This window comes from Rhinoderma darwinii, chromosome 7 (assembly GCF_050947455.1).
Source record: "Rhinoderma darwinii isolate aRhiDar2 chromosome 7, aRhiDar2.hap1, whole genome shotgun sequence".
Taxonomy (NCBI): Eukaryota; Metazoa; Chordata; class Amphibia; order Anura; family Rhinodermatidae; genus Rhinoderma; species Rhinoderma darwinii.
The window spans coordinates 104,063,760-104,077,131 of record NC_134693.1 but is presented as its reverse complement, the minus strand read 5'-3'; the positions used below and the strand labels follow the sequence as shown (position 1 = coordinate 104,077,131).

At 40.1% G+C, this 13,372-nt stretch overlaps 1 protein-coding gene across 4 annotated transcripts in view; it reads left to right on the top strand.

Moving 5' to 3' along the window:
- Window positions 1-7,596, top strand: part of PVALB (parvalbumin) — a 90,668-nt gene extending 83,072 nt beyond the window's left edge. For 3 of the 4 annotated variants that reach the window (XM_075832331.1, XM_075832329.1, XM_075832328.1), the window contains 3 exons: window positions 2,541-2,673; window positions 6,171-6,280; window positions 7,398-7,596. In XM_075832331.1, coding sequence (XP_075688446.1) covers window positions 2,541-2,673; window positions 6,171-6,280; window positions 7,398-7,426 — 272 coding nt within the window. In that variant the 3' untranslated portion in view covers window positions 7,427-7,596. Of the gene's footprint in view, window positions 1-1,357; window positions 1,437-2,540; window positions 2,674-6,170; window positions 6,281-7,397 lie in introns of those variants that run through there. The other variant, XM_075832332.1, reaches the window with a different exon arrangement.
- Window positions 7,597-13,372: the final 5,776 nt, after the last annotated feature.

The following is a 13,372-nucleotide window of genomic DNA, read 5'->3' as shown; positions in this document are numbered from 1 at the left end:
TTCTACGATGAGAACAGGAGCTTCTTCAGGAGCCTGGACAGTACACAGTGTACCAGAAATATAACATGGAGACCCCCTCACCTGGTGTCCAAAGGAGCAGCTTATCCTGATGCAGGTAAAGAGCAGTACAGGACATGCAGTACTGTACTGTAGAGAGGATCTACTAGAAAGCCAATCAGGGCGCTCACTACATTACAGCAGGTGTTTTACCAGTAAAATCGCATGCTGATTGGCTGGATCTTCCAGCCAATCACATAAGCCCGAGATCCAGACATTTTGTGGCATTGTATGTTGAATGTGTTTTCAAGTTACAATGGCCCAGGAAATACCATTGTATGTTGAAAATATTGTAAGCTGAGGACATTGCAACTTGAGGGACCACTGTACGGGCACCTTTATTGAGTGGGAATCTAAACAAACAAGAATGCCTTGATGAATGCCCACACGCAAAAGTAATTCATATAGTGGAGGTAATAGGGGTATGTACAGATACATTATTTTTTAAGGTCTGTCAGCTTAATAGGGCAGCATATTACAGCTGCCGGCCTGTACTCTAAATATAAAAAATGCCACAAATTGGGTAATAGAATAGTTGAAAGAATACAACAGATATATATTTATGAGTTGCTGTATTCAGAAGAGGAGCACACACCCCCCCTGACGCATCTCTCCGCCCCCCAGGCCGGTGATTGACAGGCTGCTGCTTATACATGCATACACAGCAACTTGTCAGTCATCACAGGGAGGGGCGGATCGAGAGAGGCGGGGAGTGGGCTACCCTCATGAATACAGCGGACCTATAGCTTTCCGCTGTATTCTTTCAGTGATTCAAACATTTTTTGTGACCTTTTGGATACTAGGAATAAGAACCTATAGCTGTAATATGCTGCTCTTACATAGGGCAGCATATTAAGCTGACAGATTTGGCACAGGTTTGGTTTATACACTATGTGATGATCTAACATAGTTCATTCCAATGTTAGCGCCCTAGGCATACAATAAGTATAAATATACATATATATATTCTAAGCCTGTAATCCCCAACCACCGGGCCGCGGACCAATACCGGGCTGTGGATCATTTGGTACTGGGGCGCGGTGTCTGGTATTCCTGCTTGTCGCAGATAATTAAGTGCGAAAAACCGCACCAAATTGTGGTGCAGTATTTCACCCGGAATATCCGCTGCAGAAAAGTGCTGAGCATTCAGACGGCCTGCTAGTAGGAGACCGCTGCAGCCTGTGATTGGCTGCAGCGGCGGTCACATGGGATGAAGCGTCATCCCAGGAGGCCGGACCTCTAACGTCATCCAGGCCGGCCTCCTGGGATGACGTTTCAACCCATGTGACAGCCTCTACAGTCTGTAATTGGCTGCAGCGGTCACATGGGATTAATTGTCATCCCAGGAGGCCAGCCTGGAGAAAGAACCAGACTTCTGAGTAAGTATAAGATTTTGATGCGATTCTGCCACAATAAACGCAACAACTGCTATTTGTTGTAGGTTTTACCTCCCCATTGAATTCAATGGGGAAACCCGCAAAAAATAAACAGCGTTTACGCAAACACAATTGGCCTGATGTGGAATAAAACTCTGCACCGCAGGTCAATTTCTGAGTGTTTTTTCCACAGCGTGTGGATGAGATTTGTGCTATCCACTTAGCTGCTACTGTATTATGCTGTGAATTTGCCGTATTTACGCAACATGTGAACTGAACCTAAACCCCAAAACGCCCCCCCCCCCCCCTTGCTGGTCCGTGGAAAAATTGTCTTGCATGAAACTAGTCCTTGGTTATAAAAAGGTTGGGGACGGCTGCTCTAAGCAAATGTTCCGACTAACATAACTGCTGGCATGTCTAATATAAACTGGCTGTATATCACATAAGAAAGGATGCTTTCTCTAGATATTTGAAAATTTTGATTTAAATCTGCTGTACACTGAATGTTATTTATAGAAAACTATGGAATTTGTATATAGTCCATTGATGGTCCCGCAGAACAAAGCCCTCAAATTCTCTAGAACCCTGTAGGTTATCGTACATCAATCACTGAACAGAACTGAAATATTAGGGCATTGCTATATGTACTGTAATTCCCTAATCCGTTATTTAAAATGGCAGCAAACCACAGCATCATTTGAAAAGATATTTAACAATTTTAAAATAAGGACTATATATAGCAAAGTGGTTTTACAGATCCTATAACACATTTTTAAGAATGACCCACACCATCTTTGAGCCTCTAAGACTGGGTTGACATATATCAGTTGTATCCAGGCCAGTTGTTTTATGCCTGAGCTGGGCAACACTGATGTGTACCGATCTGGCATCGATAGCCTGACATAGATGGACAGAAAGCCCAGGAAGAAGTCCGGCATCACAACTGACGCAACTGCTGCGAAAAATGCTCGCATAGGAAATTATTATTATCAGTTTAGTCATCATCTTCCTATTGTCATTTCTGTACCATGCTGGAGGGAAACATAGCTGGATCGCTGGACATATGTGAAGGTGGCCTAACTTGTCATTTGTTATATTTCAATCCAGCTGCTGATTCTTTTAACCACAAGAAATTCTTCGAGTTGGTTGGCCTGAAGGCCAAGAGTAAAGATATCATGAAAAAAGTTTTCGAAATCCTGGATCAAGATGCAAGTGGATTCATAGAGGAGGAGGAGCTCTGGTAAGTTAATGGACATGTCTCTTGCGATGCCAATCAACAAATTTTTCCTCTTTTTTAGAAACCATAAGTTTCAAATAGACACAAATGTGCAATCCCTTCACAAAAGCAAAGGTTTTCCCATAATCATTATTTATCACCCATTCACAGGATAAGTGATAAATATCTCATCGGTGGGAGTCCGACCACTGGAACCACCACCAACCACGAGAACAAGCATACCCTGCTGTTCCTGGCAGCCCTATAGGAATGGATAGGTAATGCGCATGCTCGGCCACCGCTCCATTAATTTCTATGGGGCTGCTGAAGATATCGCTCGACCGCTCCATTAATTTCTATGGGGATACTGAAGATAGCGCTCGACAGCCCCATAGAAATGAAAGGAGCGGTGGCCGAGCATGCGCATACAGGGCTCCCAGAAACAGCAAGGTAAGCCCGTTCTTGTGATCATGGGGGTCCCAACAGTGGGACTCTCACCGATCAGATATTTATCACCCATCCAGTGGATAGGTGATAAATGATAATTATGGGAATTATGGGAAAAAACTCTTTAAAGGGGTTTTCCAGTCCCTAAAAATTGATGGCCGCTACATCCATGTCGAAGATTCACAGTGAGCAAGTAGAAATGAAGGGAAAGCAGGGCTCGTACGAGCACTTCAAAACAGCTGATCGGCTTTTGATGGCCTATCCTGAGGATAGGCCATCAATTTTTATGGACTGGAAAACCCCTGTAAGCTTGTATAATCAGCAATGTGTACAGACCAATGCATATGCCCACGCTACTTTTATTGGTTCATTAAATTAGAATGATGCTACTTTTTCTTGGTTTATGCCAGACATCACCATGGATTTTTTTCATGATAAATAGGATGTAGGCACCATTAGCAAGTATCTATATGGCTACCTTTGCTCATGAGATTTGTTCAGTCCTGCAAGAATAAGAAGAACTTCTTATCATAGTGCAGGATCATACTGCATACCCTTAAAGTAAACAAAGCACTGGTCTAAAGTAGGACAGTTTAATTATGAATGATATTTTTTTATATTCTTTTCTGCTACTAACCTCACAATTCTTTTCAAAGCAAGCTCAGCTGTTTCTGTAACTTCAATAGACTACACTGGAGAGAGCAGCGGACAGGAGTGCAGTTTCCCCTCCCTCCTTTGGCCGCAGTAGACTAGTATAACATTGCAATGGGGGTCATAGAATCCTCATTCTCCATGTAGTTGAGGCTTCCCAACTATCAGACATATATCGTCTTTAAAGAGTATTTTTAACTATGAACAACACTTAATAGTTTACATCTAGATATAATCTACATATAATATGTAAAAAATAATTTGCTGTTCTTTTGTACTAATCTTGAGCTAGCCTACATGTCTTATTATGTACCAAGGGCTGCAGTCAACCACATTAAAACGCACCCTCATGTAACAATCGTATATATATTCTTGTAACATCAGATATCAATAGTTACTTTCCTAATAATACCAGATAACTGGCTAAAATACACTTGAACCCACACCTATGATCAATTAGACCAACCACACCTTTAAGGCATCCTTCACACACTATTTTCAGATTTGTCAAAAGAAATGGCAAGCATAGACACTAATAAAATGTTGCATAAGACAAAACACCCAATATTGCCTCAACAGTTTACACTATAAAAAAAAATCAGCAGCATATAACATCCCTCTACCAAAATGAAGATGAACCAAAGTACTGACAGACAGATCACCTACTACTTCAAGAAAGCAAAACAACTAGCTATGTAATAAAATGATCCAACCCCTTCTACTATTCACAAGCAGGTTTTTTTTTAATACTGGATATCTGTACATCTAAACAGTTATGCAACATTTCGTGGAAAAATTTAATTCCCCATTTCAACAGCAGCTATTATTTTGCAATTTGCACGCCTAAAAACACACAAATTCTTACTTTATCCTGTTCACAGTAGATTGGGTAGAAGCTGAAGAAACACCACCAGGTTTTTATTACCAATATAGCAAATCATCCTAAATATCAACCCTTTTTATGTGATGCAAAATCTCATATCATGGTTTCACACGTCCACATAGTGTATAGGGTGGCAATTTCCAGTGGCCTAATGACCATAGACTACTAACTCCTTGTGTTAAAGGGGAAATCTCATCTTATAAAGTGATAACATATTCTAGCAATATGCCATCACTTTATAAGATGGAAATACCCCTATAATATTATAACAAAAAGTTAGGCTTGAAGATAAGAACAAAAGAGACATTCTCCCTCCTACTAACCTTAACTTAAACTGATATCAATATAAAGTACCATCATATTGGTGAATCTTAAGGCCCTTCTACATGGCCCAATGATCGGGGAAACAAGCGTTTATATGAACACTCATTCCCGATCATTGCCTTGTGTAACCACGCAAAGATCAACCGATGAACGAGCAAACGGCTCTTTCATCGACTGATCTGCTCGTTTACAGGGTCAAATAAAATAGTCGCTAGTCGGCAGCACATCTCCCTGTGTAAACAGGGAGATGTGCTGCCGACATGTATATGTATGGGAATGAACGATCGTAGTAACGATCGCTCGTCCACATACATAACCGATTGTTACTCCAATTGTTATTCCTTGACGAGCTGTCTTGTTGATCGGCACTGGTTTTCACGGTCCATGTCGTGCAGTATAAAAGGAGCCATATATTCACACACAACAGATTTGTTCTAAAAATGTCTGTGACTGTTCCATTTATCTGAATGGAGCTAGCAGAAATTCATGTACATGCTGCAGAAACAACCTCATTCACATGTATGAAATGGATTTTTCAGGTGCAGACATTTCTGCAACAAACCAGCCAAGTGTGAATATATGCTAAAAATAATGGGGCAGATTTACTAAACTGTATAAGACCTAGACAGAATAAAATTAGACCAAGCAGTCTAAACATACGCCTGGCTAAGCCCCCTATCTAAAAGTGTCAAGTAAGGCGCAAACATCTATTCTTAATAAAGTCTACAAGGAAGTGCGACATTTTTCGACAGATTCTACACAGACACACAGTAGTAAATCTGCCCTACTGTTCTCTGCAGGGGTATCAGCTTGACTATAAATCTTGAACCTGCTGAACTGATTGCCGAATTTCTACCATCTCTGCTCACTTCCACAGCAGAGTCCACACATAATTCTTCTTTAGCCTTTTCAAACTCCATACCTAATTTCCACATTACAGACCATCACCTCTTAATTTCTCCCATTAAACCCTAACCGTTTTTGGCATAAAAATAATGTAGGTGATGTGTTTGGCAATGCGGTATAATCACGATGGGGTATCACTGGGCATTTATACATAATGCCTGTAGAAGCACCTAATGTAAATGCAGCCATATCATAATTGTGATAAATAAAGCAATGATGATGCGTAACAAAACAATTTACATATCTGAAGAGTGAGGCTAACATGAACGTATTTCAATTTTTATGTTTATTGATTTTCCCCATTATACAGTCTTATATTGAAAGGCTTCACCCCTAGTGGCAGAACTCTCTCACCTAAGGAAACTAAGGACCTTCTTAATGCAGGTGACAAAGATGGAGATGGCAAAATCGGCGTAGATGGTAAGTGTGTGGTAAAATAAGAAAGTGTCTCTTCCATCTCCATGTGCATGATAATGGGAATATTTTAACCAACAACTCTAATATTACTTTATTCAGGCTGCAACCCACTGTTCTATAAGCAGCACCAGATGTATTTTTTTTCCTTGGAAATGGAGTATACAAATTAAAGTTTTGTTTTTTAATAAACTGAACATGGCTTAAAATTACAAAAAAAACAACAATACACTTATCTCAAAACATGAACATGGCAGAAAAACATTGGCCACAACGGTGACCACAGCGACCTCCCTGACATCACCACTATGGACAAAGACTGCCTCCAGTGGTCACTTGTAAAAAGTGAGAGACTGGTGAGGGACCCATGGAACCGTCAGTGGGAGGGGGCAGTGGGGGGATTTAAAAGTTAAGCACATTGTGTTTTTGTCATTTTAAGTCATTTTTGATTTTTTTAATACAGAACTGAAACACCCTTTTAATAATAAATTGTAAAGACTCTAAAACACCTTTAAAAAATAAACCATAGAAAAGGTTGTTTTAACGTATTGAACAGTTTGCAAGGAATGCCAACTACTTTAAAGTGAATTAGTAAACCAGTAATCAAGACTCCAACTACAGAACATCATTCAATATGAGATACTTTCTCTGTTGGGCATTAAATCTTTCTTCTAGATTTTAATTCCAATAATTCTTTGAAATGTATTTGATCTGCATTATATGCCTTAATCGATCAACATTCATTACAAATGTAATTAATTTAGCTACAGAGTCACGGCACAAGACATACAGAGATTATTCCTGATGCAGCATCATATACTATTTAGCAAAGTAAACATTTGGAATGTAAATCCATCCCTCTCCATATCTGTAGGAATAATAAATAGCCGATTTATTCTAAAGACCCCATCATACCACATTGAGCGTGACATCAATGTTTAGGTTCATCACTTTAATTGCCTTCACACTCATGGTACATATTTTTGTCATTTTTTACATCACCTTGGAACAGGATTATAAAAGTAGATGTAAAACAGTAGAAGACAATATCTTAGAGCACTCATAGCTTCACATTTGTATTTGCTTTGTATTCAGACTAACATACTCTTGTCTGTGTTCACAGAGTTTGTAACCATGGTGGCCGAATCCTAAGCAAGAGAAGCTCTGTTGTTATTTTAGCAAAGCCTTTCCCCTCCTTGGACACCAATTTATTTATTGCTCCCATTTTATACTCCACCTCTGGTCCCTGCCTCCTGGATCTCCGTGCTGGAACAAAGCATAACACAATGCAATAAAGGGCAAAAACATCTCAAAAACTAAAACCTCTGTTTGTTTGTTTATTTGTTTATTTTCATTTTTTTTTCAGGGGGTTACAAAAAGGAGAAATCGTTTTCACAATTGAGTGGTTTTTAGGTTTTAGTGTGGGCACACCTGCTCGTGTCCTTAAAGTGGACCTATCATAGTGTCATGAACCATTCATGTAGTAGTAAAAATTAGTACTGATTTTAGACCTCATGCATGTAGCAAAAGTCATGTACATGGAGCTAGTACAGAGTCCACTGCTGTCCAAAGAGCCCCGTGGGGGGAATTTATGAAGACTGGTGTTTCATATGCCAGTCTTAATCTGAAACACAGTGGAGTATAATGCACCTGATTTATTAAGAGGCACACACCTTTTAAAAATTTAGACGCATTTTGGCTGTCTGTGCGCCAGAAAGTCAAATCTACACTGGCTACGAGCTTGCGCAGATTGGCACTATAATTTATGCCAGTTTCTGGTGTAAACGATAGTAAATTTGTCAGGCCATGGGTTGCCCTGCTCCTCCCATTAAGCCCCGCTTACTTTTTATTTAAGTGGCAGAGGCAGTGTAAAAATAAAAAAATCTAAAATTATTATTTCTTTTTTTGAAATTGCGCAAATTCTGACTTTTCTTTGTAAAAAAAAACAGGCATGAAGTATTTAAAAAATACCCCCCATGTTCTCCATTTGAAGGAATGCTTCTAGGCAAGAATATCTCTTTAACATTTCTGATGGAACCTGTCACATATGCAATCGAAGGCATGTTAAGGTAGTGTATAGGCCCATACATTTCTATGGGTGCCCATCTTCTGGATCCACCTAACACATATATATATATATATATATATATATATATATATATATATATATATATATGTGTGTGTGCTTGAAGCCTTAATAGTAGAGATTACCAAAATAGATTGAAAATCCACACCACTTTATATAACTGAATGCTGGGCAGGGTCTATCATTCCCATCTAGAGTAATAACTCTGTATACTAGAGGCTACTAAACTCCTCGGGGGAGAGGGACCTTTAGAAAATGAAAGTAGCACCCTGATTGGTTGCTAAGGGCAACTGCTCCACATTTCCCTGCACTAGTTTTGATAAATATTCCCCATTACCTCCCATGTTTTCCATATAACACTAGCAGATTATGTACATAAGACTGAGGAAAACATGAAAGATTTCCCTAGACACATAAAGGACTTTGGGAACATCAACAGCTCTCCAAGCATGTTTTTAGGAATACAATAAGATTAAAATTAGATTAGCCTTAACTGGGAGTCACTTAAAGGAACACTCCATACAAAACTGTTATGCCTAGTGGTGCATGACTAATCTCTATAGTGCTCTTTGAATTCCTGAGTCATGCACAGCTCCCTCAGGAATTGGACTATTCTATTTAAATATTATTTGCCATGGGTATGGGTATTGGTTTCCTTTGTAATCCATCTTCTACGTTGTGTCAATTGGAGAGGGGAACGGAAGTGGCATGCAGTGATCTGCATATTTATGCCTCAGTATCAATAAGATGTATACAGTCTACACTGCCGGATCATGTGGGAGGGGAAAATGACTACAAAGGAGTACATATATATCTGATATAAGACTATTAACATTCAAGGGTGTCCTTCACATCTTCAATGTCGAGTATGTCACTGCAAAAAATAATCTGTTCCACTGAAGACTGACAAACCAACCCATGCTTGTAAATATCTGTCCATCATCCCTTGTCTTGGAGCCGGTTAGCCACAGAACTGCTAAGGGACATGTGTCTTTTACACACCATCCACGGTAAACGCAGTGGAAAATTACCAAATGTCTCAGGGCTTTTATGAGTCATTGAAGCAGACACAGCCTTAAGTACAGCCTCAGGCAAGCTCCCATCTTCACATAATACTTGATATCCAAACTGATGCTCAAACACAAGTCTTTTTCTCTGGCTCAACTTAGATTTAATAAAAGTAACATTTTTGTGTCCAGTCCACAACTCATTATATAATCACTTCTCTCTACATAATTCAACCTGAATGATAATAGCTTTGAATGTACCTGTGGTTGGATATATGTTACCTACATTTCAGAGATGGCTGAAAGAAATTGCATAATCCATTCTAGACTATTTACTCAATGAAAATACAATGGGCATATTTATCAATGTATTTACAGCAGTTTGTGGCATAAATACATAAAAAAAATATGGAGTTCAGGCTGAAGGCCATATTTATAAAGTGCCTTCACCAGTTTTTTAGACAGATACCAATGTGTCAGAAAAATCGAGCTCATTTAGTGACTCACGAATTTGGTGCACATTGCCCTGGGGTAGAACCTGTGCGTGTGTGTGTGTGTATATATATACACTACCGTTCAAAAGTTTAGGGTCACTTAGAAATTTCCTTATTTTTGAAAGAAAAGCACAGTTTTTTTCAATGAAGATAACATTAAATTAATTAGAAATACACTCTATACATTGTTAATGTGCTAAATGACTATTCTAGCTGCAAACGTCTGGTTTTTAATGCAATATCTACATAGGTGTATAGAGGCCCATTTCCAGCAACCATCACTCCAGTGTTCTAATGGTACATTGTGTTTTCTAACTGTGTTAGAAGGCTAATGGATGATTAGAAAACACTTGAAAACCCTTGTGCAATTATGTTAGCACCGCTGTAAACAGTTTTGCTGTTTAGAGGAGCTATAAAACTGACCTTCCTTTGAGCTAGTTGAGAATCTGGAGCATTACATTTGTGGGTTCGATTAAACTCTCAAAATGGCTAGAAAAAGAGAGCTTTCATGTGAAACTCGACAGTCTATTCTTGTTCTTAGAAATTAAGGCTATTCCATGCGAGAAATTGCCAAGAAACTGAAGATTTCCTACAACGGTGTGTACTACGCCCTTCAGGGAACAGCACAAACAGGCTCTAACCAGAGTAGAAAGAGAAGTGGGAGGCCCCGCTGCACAACTGAGCAACAAGACAAGTACATTAGAGTCTCTAGTTTGATAAATAGACGCCTCACAGGTCCTTAACTGGCAGCTTCATTAAATAGTACCCGCAAAGCCCCAGTATCAATGTCTACAGTGAAGAGGCGACTCCAGGATGCTGGCCTTCAGGGCAGAGTGGCAAAGAAAAAGCCATATCTGAGACTGGCTAATAAAAGGAAAAGATTAATATGGGCAAAAGCACACAGACATTGGACAGAGGAAGATTGGAAAAAAGTGTTATGGACAGACGAATCGACGTTTGAGGTGTTTGGATCACACAGACGAACATTTGTGAGATGCAGAACAACTGAAAAGATGCTGGAAGAGTGCCTGACGCCATCTGTCAGGCATGGTGGAGGTAATGTGATGGTCTGGGGTTGCTTTGGTGCTGGTAAAGTGGGAGATTTGTACAAGGTAAAAGGGATTTTGAATAAGGAAGGCTATCACTCCATTTTGCAACGCCATGCCATACCCTGTGGACAGCGCTTGATTGGAGCCAATTTCATCCTACAACAGGACAATGACCCAAAGCACACCTCCAAATTATGCAAGAACTATTTAGGGAAGAAGCAGGCAGCTGGTATTCTATCTGTAATGGAGTGGCCAGCGCAGTCACCAGATCTCAACACCATAGAGCTGTTGTGGGAGCCGCTTGACCGTATGGTACGCAAGAAGTGCCCATCAAGCTAATCCAACTTGAGGGAGGGGCTTCTGGAATCATGGGGTGAAATTTCTCCCGATTACCTCAGCAAATTAACAGCTAGAATGCCAAAGGTCTGCAATGCTGTAATTGCTGCAAATGGAGCATTCTTTGACGAAAACAAAGTTTGAAGGAGAAAATTATTATTTAAAATAAAAATCATTATTTCTAACCTTGTCAATGTCTTGACTATATTTTCTATTCATTTTGCAACTCATTTGATAAATATAAGTGTGAGTTTTCATGGAAAACACAAAATTGTCTGGGTGACCCCAAACTTTTGAACGGTAGTGTATATATATATATATATATATATATATATATATATATATATATATATATATATATATATATACAGAAACCATAGAGCAAAGTAACAGCACCAGGACTTTAAGATAGATGAAAAAGGGTGGATTTATTCACCTCAAGTGAGCAGCAACGTTTCGGTTTGTCACAGAACCTTTCTCAAGCTGTGGCACACTATACACTGTGTCAAGTAAAAGTAGAGGATACAACTAGTAATTAACAAAAATCTAGTTAATGTACAGTGTATAAACATGAATTTGAACCCATATTGGAGAACAGTCATTCACAGTGCATTGATTCAACAATGGTTTTATATAACAAGTGCAACATATGTGAATATATAATACATAAGCATGGTCTACAGTGCTTTAATAAGCAATTAGGCTAATCAGAGAAAGATGCAGAGGCCAATCTGAGGAATATAGACATATAAAAATAACACAGCAGGTCATACGTTACCGGTGCTAGACACCTCGAGGAAACAGCGTCCTTGTGCACCTACTGCGCATGCTCAAAGATGGCGTTCAATCCGGAAATACAGCCAATGGAACGCAAGCAGTGAAAGAATCACCATTGCGCATGTGCACGACCGGCACTAGCGTTCCAGTCAGTCTGCGCATGCGCGAGCTACGGAGCTGATCAATTAGGCTAAAAAACGTAATGTTTAAGAATTTGTGTATGTAAGAAATACAGCAGTATGGATAGTACTGCATAAGAAACATAGTGTGAATATCATGGACAAAATATTACAGAGAACAGATATCTATTTTCGACAGGCAAAATAGCCTATACTATATTGTGACAATAGAGCTAGACTCATTATTGACAGGATAGGGGATACATGTGTGATCGCCGGCATTGATAGGGAGAACGGGGGACTGAAAGTCCCCTGAAGTTCTCCATGACTAACCTCTGACTTCCGGTGTCTGTGTCGGCAGCTCAATAAAAATGAAAGGAGCGCTGGTCACGCATGCGCACAAGCGCGACCGGCGCTCCATTCATTTCTACGGAGAAGCCGACACAGAACCCAGAAGTCAGAGGTTAGTGATGGAGAACTTCAGGGGACTTTCAGTCCCCCGTTCTCCCTATCGCTGCCAGCGATCACACATGTATCCCCTATCCTGTGGATAGGGGATACATGTCTTTTGTTTAATGGCAGAGCGGGGAGATACCTCCCTGCTCTGCCGTAGTGTTCAGTGGCGTCCCGCTGTAGCAGCTATAGCGGCTGCTAACGGAGCCTGCGGCCATGGTGGGGGCCCGTGCCGGCGGGCGACACGGGCCCCCTCATGCCGCGGGCCCCGTAGCAGCTGCTACTGCTGCTACGGCGGTAGTTACGCCACTGCACACATGATAGGATTAGATACAGTGGCTCAGAAGGCAGTATCACACATGATAGGATTAGATACAGTGGCTCAGAAGGCAGTATCACACATGATAGGATTAGATACAGTGGCTCAGCAGACAGTATCACACATGATAGGATTAGATATAGGGCCCAGCAGACAGTATCATACATGATCGGATTAGATACAGGACTCAGCTCGCTGACATTGCGCCTCCAGCGCTGGACACAGGAAAGGTAAGAATAATAATTTTGCGTCTTTATGTGTTACTGATTATTTTTGTGTGTTTGTGTTTTTTTACAGGTTCGGTTGTTGAACTTCGGATACGAGGACTTCAATGACGGCGTTTTTTTATTCTCAATAAAATGGTTAATGAGGGTTGTGTTTTTTTATTTCAATAAAATATTTTTTCTATGTGCTTGTATCTTTTTAAACGTTAACACCGCCTTAGTAATAGCCGCTGG